Source organism: Phalacrocorax carbo, chromosome 18 (assembly GCF_963921805.1).
Source record: "Phalacrocorax carbo chromosome 18, bPhaCar2.1, whole genome shotgun sequence".
Taxonomy (NCBI): Eukaryota; Metazoa; Chordata; class Aves; order Suliformes; family Phalacrocoracidae; genus Phalacrocorax; species Phalacrocorax carbo.
This window is the reverse complement of record NC_087530.1, coordinates 4,742,112-4,756,657: the sequence shown is the minus strand read 5'-3', so window position 1 is coordinate 4,756,657 and position 14,546 is coordinate 4,742,112. Positions and strand designations below refer to the sequence as shown.

Here is a 14,546-nt window from a genome sequence, read left to right as displayed (position 1 = left end):
GCACAGTAAAAACATGGCTATAAAAAAAAACCTATCAGCAAAATTACACTTTTATTTTTTCATTGTGGAATTTACTTTGATGTATTGTAACTTAAAAAAGTCTGGAAAAACCACATGCAAAAGGGTTTCTAAGTAGCAGCTAAAGTTTCTATTCCAGCATTACAAGCTATTCCAAATGATTTCCAAATTCCCAGCTATAAACTATCCCATAAACAAACAGTTTTCTTTAAACCCCCTCCACCCTACCCCAGTTAGTGCAGTGCAAAGGAAAACCCCAAGGAATTTACATATTATTTTCCAACGTATCCCATTGCAATTTTGAATGATCTGCGATGAACTAAAATATATATACAATTTCCTCGCCATCATAAAAAAACATTTCCCATTCTTATTCACAGATATATATTGTGGCAAATGGCTGAATAATTACTTACAAACAAAACAATCTTTTTAACAAGTTTCTTACAACAGTAAACACAAGAGGGAGAGCTCCTTGGATTTGGCCGGGCTGGGAGGGGAGCACAGGCAGTGGTGGAGGTCGGGGACCCCTCTGGGGCGTAAGGGAGAGACGGTGCCATGGTCCCCGCGACAGAGTACGTGCTCTTCCAGGGGGGATGCCCTTGTCACCTTACAAAATTGGCCATGTTAAACAGGAGGGTCGCGTAAGGCTTTAGGATCCGAGGCATAACACGAGCCATTGCAAGTTTGTCTCGGGTGTGCGTGTGCATGTGTCTCATCCACCCTAAAAACACCCCCAGCTCCAGCGCAGCTAGAGGAATTGGAGCGGGGCTCTTCGCTTTGCACAGGAGAGCTGGGTGCTCCCCCTCGAGCGGACCCCGAGCTGAGCGCTGAGGGGCTGGCCAGGGGAGGTTAGCACCAAACAGTACCTTGGGGAAGCCCCCAGCCTCCTCCGTGTCCCCGTCACCTGGCAAAGACCCCCGGTGGGCATCTGCCCCGGCCAGACCCTGGCTGCACCCACCCCGCTCCCCCCGCGGCACCGAGCGCGGGGGCACTCGCGGGGCTCCAGGAGGAATGGGCAGCAAAGTAGGGCAGCTCTGGGCTTGTCGCTGAGCAATGACGTTTAATTTCCAAGTTAATATCCTTCCCTCTTCCTTGAGAGCCCCAAATTCCTCCATTTATTATCCTGAGCAGGGCACTACTGCTCCATTTACAGCGAGGCTTCAGATGCAGCTGTGGTACCCACTCGCCAGGGACCGAGGGCATCAGCACCGCTCACCCCCCCAGTGCTGGTGTCTCCCAGACCTGCACCAGCACGATGCCAAGAGCCCACACCGGCAACACGGTGCCCCACGGTGAGACCACCGCAAGTCCCAGGGGAACAACGTCAGGGCATGGAAGCACCAGCTCAAAATGCCACTTATTCAGAGAGGCTGGAAGGAGGGCACCTCCTGGGGCTCAGGTACTGGGTAGAGGAAAGTTGCTCCCCATCACACACCCCCACGCGTATTTGTATTTGCACTTCGGAAGGAAATTCTGGAACTGGAGAGCAAAGCCAGTGCCTGGCAGAAGACGATGGGTGGGATTTCCACCCGGCAGCTCTGCCTACCAACCCCCGGCTGCACTTTGGAAAGAACAGACTCGGATGGACGGTGCTCAGGACGCAGCGGCAGCGCCGCGACAGACGGACCTTTGCTTGACAGCAGCAGCAGTAACAGCCTGTGGGAAGAAGAGAGGAGGCAACGCTCACAGCCCCCAAAAGTGCACTCAGCTGGAGAAGAGATGCTTTCACAACTTAGCAAGAGAAATGAGGAGTTGATATCGTAGCCCTTACTCAGGTGGGTTCGTCCCTGAGCTCAGCGAAGTGGGACGTGTCATGGCTGCAAGAAAAATCGGCCTGGCTCAGGGGGGTCCTGCCCACAGCAGGACCAAGCTGGGAGCGAGGGCAGGACAGACCCACGGACACAAGCTCCCATCCACTCCTCTGCATGTACCTGATGCCTTGGTGGCCCCCAAAACCCTTACGTGGCAAAGTACATCTCCAGTCCTGCAGCATGCCGAGACCTCCTGCTCACCAGTGGGACCAGTCTGCACCCCGGGCTGTGCCCCACTGCCTGCAGCAAGGCTGGTGGGACTGAAGGCAGTTGTAAAGAAAACAGGCTTGGCATGCCAACGCGGCTCTTTCCCCTCCTGTCTGACCCGGAGTTCCACTTCCAGCCTGCGTCTGATGGTCAAAACGCACTCCTGGTTTCACAGAGACGAGCAACAGCCGTTTCCTCCTCCCGGGTCGGGTGTCCCCGCTCTGCCCCCTCGCCCCGGCCGCAGCACGGTGCTGCTGGGCGCTGCCGCACGGCTGCCAGGGCGACCGCCGAAATCCTGACGCAGGGAGCCCACCCGAGCGGCATGGCAGGGGTTCACATTGTCTCCTCGGGGCTGAGTCGCCCCCTCCCCTTAGAAACCCCCAAATTCTCACCTTAGCACACCCAGCCACCAGCCCAGGTGCAAACCTTCAGCCTCGCCCTCCCACCGTCACCACCACAGTGGCTTTTAAAACACCCTTAGTAAAAGAGGTTTGGAGGACCCCAGCCTCCGGTGAGGCACCGCACAGAGTCTCTCAGCTCTGTCCATGCAGGGGAGCGCGGCTGTCCCGGGACTCTTCTGCAGCTGCTACACGAACGTTTTCCAAGAGACCATCAATCTTCTATACACGACAGAGGAGCGAGGCCGCCGGCGGCCCCGACGCGCGCGCACACACTGTACAGAGGAACGGATTGCTAAAGAGTCTGCGGGAGCAGTCCTGGGAGGCGTCCGGCCGCATCTCGCGGGGAGCCGCAGGCGTCGGGACAAGTGTGCACGGTCCGCAGCGGCTCGCTCTGGGCGCTCGACGACTTTCCATCAGACATCCCCGCAGTCATTGCACCCCCTCCTCTTCCACGTATGTCGAGGGAAACCAGCCAACCTGTCGGGGAAGCGGAGAGGTGAGCCGGAGAGTGGGGAGCCGAAGGGACCTCCTGTTCTGTTACCCTAATTTGGGATGGAGCTAGCAACTATACATTGCCTTGGACGCATGGGTTGTCCACAATACATATGGGATCAGGGCATGAATAATCTGTCTCCAGTGCTATAAACTCTGTGGACACCAAGTCAAGCCATCAGCCTGCTGCTTTTCCCCAGGGCGCCGAGATCTTCACCCGCAGAGCCACTCCTGCATAAATCCCCCACGAGTGGGTTTAAGGAAGAGCAGACTCGGACACCGCCCGAGCTGGCGTGCCCGCCTGCCCACCACATGCTCCCATCTGCCTGCGCGCTCTGGGCATTGCGTGTCACTGTCACACGGCACCGACTGGCAGCGCGGCGGTGGCTCTCGTGGGACAACAGCCCATCGCGAGCTGGAAAAGAGCAGGAGGGAATGGGACGAGTCCCCCTGCCCTTTGCTCTGCTGCGCTCTGGCTGGGCAGGCTGAGAGCGGGGAGGGCCGTGCGCCGCAGGAACGGGACAGGACGTTATCTGGATGCGCTCACCCTTCCGTTGGTTTCCCCCTTCCACCATCCCTGGTCCCCGCCGATCCTGCTGTAGATCTTCACCACGTCGCCCTCTCGCAGCGAGAGCTCCCGCATGTCCCGCGCCGCGAAGTTGTATCGCGCCACCGCCGTCCCTATGACCCGTGGGGTGAACACTGCGAGGGGACAAAGCGGAGGGAGTCGGGAGCTGCCCCGCTGCATGGGGCCAGCCGAAGCCTGGGGAAAGCTTGGTGAGGTTCAACCTGGGTTTTCCACCGCGGCGCTGGCTCCCATTGCAACACCACGACCTGGAGCAGCGCGGATGGTGGGGCCTCATCCGAGTTGCTCTGCCCCACATGGACTGGATTCCTGCTGGGCTTTAAACAGCTCCGTGGGCTTGGGAAGCCCCTCTCTGCTGACCAGGAGAGTCTAGGGGGGCTTGGTGGGGATCATGGGGTGAGGGGCACTTTTGTGAGAAGGTGGTAAAAGAAAAGATTTCATAGGAATACATGATCATCAACAATGAAATCATGGAAAAACCCTGTTCCGTTATCAATATCAGGTCTGGCTGCCACACAGCTCCCAGCACCTCATGGGACCACCACGTCAAAAGATTTCACAAATCAACTTGTATTTAAACTACTTCAAAAAATTGAGTTACTGGGATTGGATTTTCCTAGAGGTGCTGAGAAACACCTGTATGTTTTGCCATGGGGAGGAACAAGCCGCTAACCCGGTATCCTCCCTGCTCCTGTCCCTGCCAGGGAGCAGCCAGGGCCCTTGGAAACTTGGTCCCATAACAGACCAAAAGGTGCAAAAGCACCCTGCAAACCCTAATGCTGACCAACAGCTTGGGATAAGAAGCATGGCCCTGTGAGCCATCCTGGGACCCGGCCTCCGCCAGTACCAGCACGGCCCCAGCACCGCGGATCTCCATCGCTTCAGGCGGGAAATGGTCAGGGAGGCACAGGGAGGAGCAGCAGTGAGGGGGGAAAGGCAGGAGCAGCGCTCAGCTTCCCTGCCCCAGCGTCCGGGCAGGGGGAAGGAGGGTTGGAGAGCAATGGTGGGAGGGATGGGATGGGCAGAGAAGGAGAAAAAAGCACCTCCTCTCAAGTTTGCAAAAAAAACCCCACCCTGAAGGGATGTGGTCTTTCCGTGAAGCCACCCTTTTTTTCCCAGGGCTTTCAAGGATTAATTCCAATTTTAAAAGTTTGCAAACCAAGGTTGAACTATGTTTGAGGAAAAGCTTTGCCCAGGTTTTCAGCTATCGGGATGGAAAGAGATGAGGATGGCGATGGAGACGGTCCAGACACACAACGTGCAATCACTGGAGGCCTCGTCTGTCCTCACCAGACAGCCAGGCTGGAGAACGGAGCGAGAATCGCGGCAGCTTTGAGCTCTTTCATCCGGGGCTTGCTCAGAGCCCACTGCTGCACAGCTTCCTTTCCGCAATACTTTGTGTGCAGCTAAAGGATCCCAAATTCCCAGAATTATGTTCTAATACCCTGAAAAGTTAAGTGTTCTTCTCCAGAACAGCAGAAAGGGAAGCACGCGTGGCTTTGCTGATGATTTTCCCTGTCTAGCCTAAAGAAAATGCTGAAAGGTAAAAGCTTCAACAGGAAGTCATGAGCTGGCAGGGTTTTGCTCTGATCCCTGCCAAACAGACACCAGTCTGTAACACATTTACATCAACGGAGTTCAAAGGCCAGGGCACCGCCGCACTCTCTGCAGGGAGCCTGAGCCACAAAACACATCTGACAGCACAGGTTCCCCCCCGCCTCCTCAGCGAGGGGCTCCTGAGCAGCCTCAGATACCAGAGCACAAAAACTGCCGGACATGAGATGTTCTCCTTGTACAGCAAGGAGAAACGGTCTGGAAGACGGTGTGATGCCAATGCTCGTTTGATGAAACACAGGGGATAGGCAGGTTGAGCTTGAAGTACATCATGAGATCCCAATGCGCTAGATTCACTTTTTTGTTAATTTTAGCCCCCTTTCTCAAATAGTGACAACTCCATCTCCTCCCTGCCTTGATTTTGGGGAGAGGGGGGAGTGTGTTTTGCTTCCAGCCAAGCCATGGTTAATTAACTTATTTCCAGGCTGTGCCCCAGGGCAGCACTGGGGACCCCCTGAACTGCCTGCGGGTGATGGAGGGACAGCGGGGACCCCGCAGGTCCCACCGGCGATGGCTTTCAAGCTGGGGATGCTGCAGCCTGGGGAAGGCGGCAGGTCTCTCCGGTGGGGAGAGGCACTGGTACCTGACCAGAAGGGACTGGAGGAGCTCTGAGAAGAAAAGTTGAGGCCCTGAGGACTGAGAAAAGAAAAGTTGTAGGAAGCGCAGGAGGCTGCAAAGAGGTTAGAGAGAAACAGAAAGAGGCAGAACACGCATTAAAAAGGAAATTAAAAAAAATACTATAATGCACAATGCTTTAAAAGCCAATGGAGGAATACAGGGCAAAGCACACAGGAGGTCTTGCGCAGGGGCTCGGAGCTGGGACAACCAGCATCAGGTCCGTCCGCAGCCCCACAGCCAGTGTGGGGGCTCAAAAGTCATCCTAGGGTTGTATTTTATTGGAAAAGATGTTTAATCAACATTTAAAAACTGTCTTCCTTTGGTATTCTTTATAAACTGCACCATGGAAAAAATTTTTTAAAAAACACTTTTTTTTTCCCCCCGAAGTAGTTATTTCTGCACTCAGGCTTTGAGACAAGATGGAACATTTTGCACTAGTGCACATTTTGCTTTCCTTTTGTTTTTTTTTTTCTTTTCTTTCTTTTCTTTTAGGCACAGACTTACCATTTCTATCATCACCTCCACTAAAGGAGTCCCACTGGGATTCAAACCACCACAAGTGACACTGGCACCGGATCCATTAAAACACATGCACAAAAACCTCACGTGGGCAGGTAAGACACGATATTTCCCACTAACGGAGCATCACATCTCTGCTCACTACCCGCAGGTGGCCGGGCTGCCCCTGCAGCTGCAGCTCCTCTCCCAGCATGACCAGGCGGTGACAAACCACCCCCAAGCACAGGGTGCAAAAGTGCAGGAGGGAAACCAGTGTCCCCCAGCCAAAGCTCTCCCTGGCAGGATGCACCCGCTCTGTGGAGCTGCCTGAGCCTGGGGGAGCAGCATCAGGCAGCCCCAGCTCGGCCAGACCCCCCGACCCCCACCACCTCCTGCAAGACCCGTCCTCAAAATGCCACCAGCTGAGCAGGAGACTCATTTGTAAATTCAGGGGCTCAAGCCCTACAGCAAAGCTATGAATCCCTTCGTCCAGACTGTGCTCCTACACCTTTCTGAAAGGGTGAGATTTTCCATCAGGGGTTTAACGGTGCCCGCTCGCACGGCTGAGCTGGGTTTTACCTGGAGAGCGGGTGAAGGTCCTGGAGGTAGAGCGCTCCCGAGATTTATAGGGGTATTTCAGTGTTGTGTCCAGCTGCTTGAAGCTCTCCTTCAGCGAGTGGCTCTGGTAGTACTCGACCAGCTCCTGGGAAGGACGGAGAGGCATCCGGCTGTCTCCGCCATCCTCTGCGTGACTTGCAGGGATGGGGGGCACGCTCAAAAGGGCTACAGAAACCTACCAGCAAGCTTTCAAACTTCTTGGCTTCTGTGATGTGAATCCAGTTGTCCTTCTCCACCACCTTGATGTGCTTCACCTCCTCGTTGAACCTGCAAACAGTAGCAAAGGCACTCAAGAAAACGTAGCTGCGTACTCCGTCTCCATCTCGCCCTCTGTGTGCGAGTAATACTAAATTCCTAAACTAAGTATTACTAAATTACTAGATTAAGTATTACTCACTTAATACTGATGGCAAAGCGCTCGGCCTCGGCCGGCCGCTCCCGGATCAGGTAGGTGCCGCTGACGTGAGACTTGAGCAGGTTGTCCGTCTGCTGCCGCTCCATGTTCCCTGCGAACCTGAGCCCAGAGGTTGGTTAATTAAATTAATTAACTAAAAATCAACGCATACCTTTAAAATAGGTGTGTTTTAGACAAAAAGAGACATCCTTTTTAAAGGCATAAAGGTTGGGCAAGTAGAGAAACAGGTCTCATCCAAAACTCCATGAGCAGAAAGGAAAGCGCCCAGAGATACACTGCTCAGCCACTGAACAGAGATGAGTGATGCAGAGTGTAGCCTCTTCCCTTTGAAGTCTCTAATGTTTCCAGTGCACCTAGAAAATCCCACTAACTGGGAATCGGTCCCCAGGTGAACAAGGTTTCAGCAAGAGATGGGGTTTGGGGATAATTTAGACTCATGAATTTGAAAACCTGGCTGGAGCTGGAGGGAAGGAGCAGGAGGCACGCCAAGGTCAGCCTCTCCTGCCAAGGCAGGAATTGCTTCCTTCCTCCCAGAGCCGTTTTCTGGGCACAGAAAACACAGAAAATGGGAAGAGAAACCAGCCTCTCTCCTTTTGCCTCTGACCCTCTCCATCAGTGAAGAAATCCCCTCTGACGCTGCGAGGGCTGCGCCAGGTTTCAACACCCAAATGCTGCTGCAGCGGCTGCCCCGTGGCCGTGGGGGCGGTGGGATGCAGAGCATTGCTAACCTGCGTTCGTAATTTGTTATTAGAATGGATTCCTGACAAAGTAGCAACGAAAAGGCAAGGTCGATATATCTTTCTGGCCAGAGAAAGGCCATTTCCAGCAGAGTGCCCAGCGGCAGGCAGGGCGACTCACCATGGGTACGCCGTGTAGTCGATCTCCCGCGAGGGCGGCCGGCTGTTGGGAGGCTGCAAAGAGAGCGTTGCTTTTACTGATGAGCCACCACCTCATCAGGCTATAGATCACACGCGAGACGCTCCTCTCCACGGCAGGGTTTTCGTCTGCCAAGACGTTTCTGAATTATTGGCTTTGGCGGCGGAGGGCAGTGCTGTAGCTGAGCATTTCTCTCTCAGCCTCCCAGCTGTGATGGGCATGCTGCGTTTTTTCATTTACCTGAGAGATTTTTAACTGGGAAGCAGCTGACAGCTGGAATGGAGTCCGGACCTGGTCACACCAACCCCAACCTTGGGAACGGGGCAGAGATCAACCTGACCAGACGTTTGCAACCACGGGATGATGCATCCACTTCCTTGGTAATTTGACCAACATTAAAAGGCCTCACTCAAGGTCCAGGGGCTTACTGGAAGGACCAAGGTCTCAAGCAGAAGGCTGAGAAGAGCAACAGGCACTGCGAGAGCAGCACCTCCCGTGACAGTCCCCAGCGCCCACCCCTGCACTCCCACAGCACCCACAGGTGCTCCCGGCTCCATCTCCCCTTTGGCACTTACCCTCGCATCCACGGGGCAGGGCTTTACTGACGAGCTGGGAAAATAACCCGATTTCTTTGTCTGCAGCAATCGCCCCTGCAAAGGCAAGCCGGGTATCAGCCTGGGACATGCACGGGGGAGCAACGTTTTTGCCGTGCAGGGACAGAGGTGGCCCCCGCTGCAGCTCCGGGGCTCCAAACCACCTCGCAGAGCCCCAGCTCCAGAGCCCCGGCACATCCCTGCGCTCTGGGAAAGCCCACAAACAGAACGGATGATGCAAAAGTCACTGGTTTAAAACCTCCTGGGTATTTCCCCAAGGGGAATCGCTCTCACCTCCCACCATGGCGAGTCGGGGTCCCCCCTCAGCAGCTCGATCACGTCCCCAATTTGAAACGTCAGCACCGGCTTCCCGGGGGGGGCTGGGTTTCCGTGGTAGTTCTGAACTGCCACCATTTTAGGACCTGGAACAGACGCAAAACAATTTCATCACCTAGACAGTGTTAATAAGAAGCAAAACAAAAATGCCCTCCATGAAGCCTGTTATTCCTTATCCTGTGAACCACAAATCCAACAGCACTGGCAGGCAGGATTTTGGGGCAGAAAGCATGAAAGCAGAAAGGAGCAGTGCCCACAGAGAACGGTCTTGGCTCCTGCAGTTACATGAATGGCTGAGTTCACTGAGCAAAAATAAACCCATGAAGGACCGAGCCAAGCCAAAGCTCCGACTCCCAGCCCAGCCAGCACCAAACCCCGCTGGGTTCAGTGGTAACACCCACGATTGCCGGAGGGACCAGTGAACACTCGGCTTCCACTGAATTTCAGCCAGACCTGGGACCCAAACGCCCCTGAAGCTCGCAGTCAAAGTCCAGTTGTCTCGCCAACAACTGCACATTAAATAAGCTACCCCAACTGCATTAAAACCACAGTGTTTATCTTCAAAATGCTTTCCCACCTCCGCCTCTCCCTGCCCAGCGAGAGCATTCTGTGCTTTTTTTAACCACCAATTTGATTCAGGTTTCTTTTTGCCAGGCTTGGCTTTCCTTTTAACTGAAAAAGCACAAAAACAAATTGTTCCTTCTCCTTTGAGCCAGAGCACGGGCAGGGCAGGCCCAGCACTCTCTCTGTCTAGTTTTAAGCAAATGAAAATAAAAAACTTTGTGGCAACCATCACGACTAACAGCCCCATCAGAGGGCAGTGCCTGGAGCTGCACATCCCTGCACGTGCTGGCAGGAGGATGCTCCCCATCACCAACAAGCCTCCCTGCCAGGACACGTTTGGTCTGCTTTTAAGGATGGTGTGGCACAAGGAAATTTGCCAGGCACTCCTCGGTTACCGGTGTGACGTGCAGAAGCTTTAACCGCAGGGCAGAGCCTGCTCTGGCGTACGAATGCACCCACAGAAACGACGTGGTGCTGATGGCTGCAGCGGGCGAGGGCTGAGCCCAGGGAGGAGCTTGCTGCTTTGGGGAGCAGGGACAGGAGAGACTTTGACACCCCATTGTTCGCTGTGAGGGTGGCACAGGACCCTTCTACAGCTACTAATGCTCCTTTCTGGTTTCAGAAGGAGCTTCTCCCTCCCACGTGTTAGGGACATCTGCAACCACAATCCAGACGCTGCCTCTACTTGCCCGTCTGCAATAGTCATGCCCTTACCAGGTCCAGCGCTCAGCGAATCCTGCAAAGAGAGAGGAGAAAGTCTCCATGAGGATATGGCTGTCTGGGCTCCCTTGAGTGCCCACCTGAAGCCACCTGAGACAAAAAACCCTCTCCTGAACCCCGCCGGCACCTGCTGGGACCCGGTGCTTGCCCCAGCTGGGTGCTGGCACCTCCCAAGGGCCATGGTGCCACACAGACCAGGCCAGTTTTAGGCTGGAGGAGAGGCAATCAGTCTCCAGTCCTGCCCCAGAAGTTACTGGGACACCCCCTCTGAGCCTGGTGCTGGCTCTTCCCTTGAGCTGCTCCACACCTGGGCAAGGACACAGGCTCTGCCCAAGGCAGAGGGGGATGCAGGAAAAGGGCCATCAAACAACGTACCTGGTCTGCTGAAGAACCTGCAGGAGAAATGTTAAAATAAGTGGTTAACTTAAAAGGCAATAAACCCCATTTTTTGGTTTTGGTGTTTTTTTTCTTGACACTGCAAGTATCAATAAACTGGCATCAGTGCTTGACCTTGATGGAGGAAGCACAAAGCATAGGCTGGGGTCACTCAAGTCATTGCTCTGCACCGGCTGGGCAAGACCCAGGGAGGGACTGGAGCCTGACAAGCACATTTTCTCACTTGCACAAAGTTCTGCGATTTTGTTTCCTCCTCCCTCCACTCCCCACCCAAAACCTCCCCAAAGCCACCCCATGAGTGTCCCCTGCACCGAGCAGCACCAGGGCTCTGCCCCAGGCGAGAGGAGGCAAGTCACAGTTTTGCCCAATTTAGATCAAGGACACAGACTTTTGCAGGGCTGTGGGGCACTTGGGATCCAGAGATGAGGTCTCTCCTCATCAGAAATGTGATTCCTGGCACGGGCCCTCCTGCTTTCACTAACCAACATCTGATGAAGAAATCGTCGCCTCTTTTAAACGCCTTCCCAGCAGGAGGGCTGGGTGCATCCCACCTAGTACACAGAGCTGCTGCGATCTCTGACGTGCTCAGATTCAGCTCTTTGGTTTGGGGCGGGTTTTGGTTGGTTTGTTTGGTTTTTAAACCACCAGCTGTTGTGAATTACAGCCCTGGGCTGTGGACATTAGCACTTTATAGAGTGAATCTTTCAGATCATTCGCATGCATTCGCCTCCTTGGCACAAGCTGCTACTGATGTGAAATAACTCACCGATCTTGCAGGGAGGAATAATCTCTAAGCACTCCTTATGAGCACCTGCTCCACATTTTGGACAAAGATAGCCCTGATAGAAGGTTCCTCTGCACAAAAAAAAAAAAAAAAAGAAGTCAGAAAGTCCTAATTCAGCCTCAGCTTTGAGATTTTCTTTCCGTGTTTTAATGCAGGTGCAGAAAAAGCTGGAAGGACGTTGCTCACCTTAGGAACATCCTGCAGGCTTTGCAGTTGGTAGTCTTTTCAAATGTGTACATCTGAAAGCTATGGTGATTTGCATTGGCTTTCTCTGGCTTTATGTTGGACCTAAGGGAAAGGACCAGGAGGTTATCAACCTGCCCCTACGAGCCACGCTGCACTCGTGACCTGCCACGGCAGCTGCTGTTTGCACTTCAGTCGAAGTTTGGAAACCACACGGACAGATAAGAAATCAAGTGTGGAAGCAGACTCGGGCCTTGACTGTGCAGAGAGAGGATTTTGCCCATCAACCTTCCCCTGAGACAACGTTCACGGATTTGGCCCTTGCCCGAGTCCATCAGTAGTCCAGACCCGCCAGTGCGGGGCCAACCCCTGCTCTGCGCAGCACCAGGTCCCCGCAGCAGCAGCCCTTCTCTTGCAACGCCTCCTCCAGCCCCAGCTCAGTGCTTCACGCACGGCCTGACACCGCGGCAATCACCGCAGGTGCCACTGCAGAGATGCACCGCGTGCGCCTTGCTGCAGGCGCTTGCGGAGGATGATGTTTTGCTGGACCCAAGCTCCCTTTGCACAGGGACCCATCCAGCAAGGCCTCGCGAGCTTCCCCCTCACAGGCTTTGCTACAGGAGCTGGTCTGCAGTGACCTGCTGGTCGAAGACACTGTCCCCCCACGCTGGGTGTCTGCATGCAAGGGCTAAAGGGCCACTCGTGCTCACATTGCCATTTCAAACTGCTCCATCCACTTCCTCTTCATTTCCTCTGTCTTGCAGAAGAACTGGAAGCCCTGCTTTCCCTGAAGGTGAATTAGGTAGAAGCCGTATGACCACTGCAAGAGAAAACGAGAGAGCTGATCGGACCGCTGTGCTCCCGACGCCCGAGCAGCAAAACACACCGCGCTTTTACGCAGGCATCTTAATAACGGCTCGCAGTGCCGGTCCCTTTCCCTGATTCTGAAGGACTGCTGAACCTTTGCAAAGGTAACAACAGGGAAGGAGGAAAAAGAGCTCCGTGTTTCTCTAAAACATCACAACTAATGATGCCTGAATCAGCTGGGCACTGTGCACCAAGGCCAAATAGGATTTTATGGTGGCAGATGTGAGAACCCAGATTTTTCTGCTCTAGTGGATCCTCCCCAGCCATTATATCTCTCCCTGACAGCAACTGACAGCCTGGGAGGGACATCTGACCTGCCCACTGCACATATGCTCTGCCCGTCAGTACAACATTGCACAGGAAAACAGGAGAGAAAATTGTGTGCTTTGCTTACCATTTTTCCATGAGACTAGAAAGCATAGGAGAGCAAAGTGGAAATATATTTCATTAAAACACAAAGCTAGCAGCATTTCTTCAGCACCCAAGCGGTAAAATTGGCTATTCTTACCAAATGTGACTTATCCCATCTGTACAATACCTCTTCCCATTGCACGTAAGTGGATTAAGGTAATGGGTCTCTGCTAAAGCGATAGCTGGGACGTTTTCCTTCATGGCTGCAGACTAAGCCCCAAACCACCAGCAAAATGATGTTCCTCCAGTGGCAGCAGTGCCAGTTTTGGCAGGCCGATGGCCAATACTCATGCCGCCTTTCCAGGCTCCTCCACCCCATGACTCGTGGCAGCAAGAGCATCCGGACGGACCTTCCCTCCCTGCCCTCTCCTCCACCCTGTCCGATGTTTGCTCCTTGCTGGTCCCTCACTGCTGGTGGGCCAGAAAGCAGGGAGTAGCTTCCTCTCGCCTAACTCAAATCATCCCAGTTTCTTCAGGGCTGTGTTGCAAGGACAGAGGTCAAGGATCAAACCCAGCCCCACATTAGCTCCAACTAATGTGGAACTATTTCCCAACTCTCTGCAAGGCTGCCCTGAAAGCTGAGCATTTATTTTCCAGCTTTTTGCAAGCTCTGTTTCTATTTTAAAAGGCTAATGGGAATGCGCTACCCAAGGATTGGCCCAAACAGCTCCAAAATGCTCTCCAGCGGAGCTAATCCCCGGTCCACCTACCTTCTTAATGTCCTTGTTGTTCATAGGGTCGTCCGTCATCTTGTGGAAGAGCAGCTCAATAATTTCTTTCAGCTCATAATTGTATCCTTTCCTTTTGCAGACGATCACCACTTTATCAAATAAAAATAAATACCTGCCCAAAGCAAACAAATAAACAAGCAACCCAATCAAACATCGCATTAAGGTCCCCATTCAATGGGAAGTATCTGGAAGGCTCTGCAGAGCTTCCCAGCAAGCGCAGCTTGATGCTTTAACCATGCTATAATTTCACATTAATGGTGACTTTTGTCAGTGCAACTCTAGGCAATCACTGAATAAATGAACACAACTGCCAAACAAAGGCACATTTAGATTGGGAAAACTTCTGAGCGCCGTTGCTCACTCACCTGTCCTGCTTGGTGTGGTTGACTATGGAGCGGACCTTCAGCTCACCATCGATCTTCGGCCTCCCGAACTCCTCCAGCTTCACTTGCTGCAGAAAGCAAAGCAGGGCTGAGATCCACAGCCAGGGCTGGGACGATGCTTCGGAGACTGAAACCCAAACCTGCCTGGACTGCACAGGGTGCTGGGGGCATCCCCCCCCAGCCCTGCCTCCGGCCGCAGAAGCTCCTGGGAACAGAACTGCCCAAGCACGGGGAGCCCAAGCACGACCATGGCCCCGGCGTCAGGAACGGGACCACAGGAGATCCCTGGAGCTCCAGCACCAGCATCCCAGGGCAAGGCTCAGGAGCCAAAGCATTTTTATAAGGTTTGGGATCCTGAAAGCAAAACCCTCGGAAAATAAGCTATTTTCCAGGGGTTTCTACAAAACCAGCACCGAGGTGA

General features: G+C 53.8%; 1 protein-coding gene across 3 annotated transcripts in view; it reads right to left on the bottom strand.

Moving 5' to 3' along the window:
• Positions 1 to 32: 32 nt before the first annotated feature.
• VAV2 (vav guanine nucleotide exchange factor 2) overlaps positions 33 to 14,546 on the bottom strand; it is a 153,981-nt gene continuing 139,467 nt past the window's right edge. For 2 of the 3 annotated variants that reach the window (XM_064468484.1, XM_064468485.1), the window contains 15 exons: positions 14,108 to 14,193; positions 13,722 to 13,854; positions 12,444 to 12,553; positions 11,737 to 11,838; positions 11,533 to 11,621; positions 10,746 to 10,762; positions 10,365 to 10,386; positions 9,045 to 9,172; positions 8,733 to 8,807; positions 8,140 to 8,192; positions 7,264 to 7,380; positions 7,046 to 7,133; positions 6,828 to 6,951; positions 3,480 to 3,634; positions 33 to 2,917 (listed from right to left, as the gene is read on the bottom strand). In XM_064468484.1, the coding sequence (XP_064324554.1) occupies positions 2,870 to 2,917; positions 3,480 to 3,634; positions 6,828 to 6,951; positions 7,046 to 7,133; positions 7,264 to 7,380; positions 8,140 to 8,192; positions 8,733 to 8,807; positions 9,045 to 9,172; positions 10,365 to 10,386; positions 10,746 to 10,762; positions 11,533 to 11,621; positions 11,737 to 11,838; positions 12,444 to 12,553; positions 13,722 to 13,854; positions 14,108 to 14,193 (1,347 nt within the window). In that variant the 3' untranslated portion in view covers positions 33 to 2,869. Of the gene's footprint in view, positions 2,918 to 3,479; positions 3,635 to 5,715; positions 5,803 to 6,827; positions 6,952 to 7,045; positions 7,134 to 7,263; positions 7,381 to 8,139; positions 8,193 to 8,732; positions 8,808 to 9,044; positions 9,173 to 10,364; positions 10,387 to 10,745; positions 10,763 to 11,532; positions 11,622 to 11,736; positions 11,839 to 12,443; positions 12,554 to 13,721; positions 13,855 to 14,107; positions 14,194 to 14,546 lie in introns of all 3 variants that reach the window. The other variant, XM_064468486.1, reaches the window with a different exon arrangement.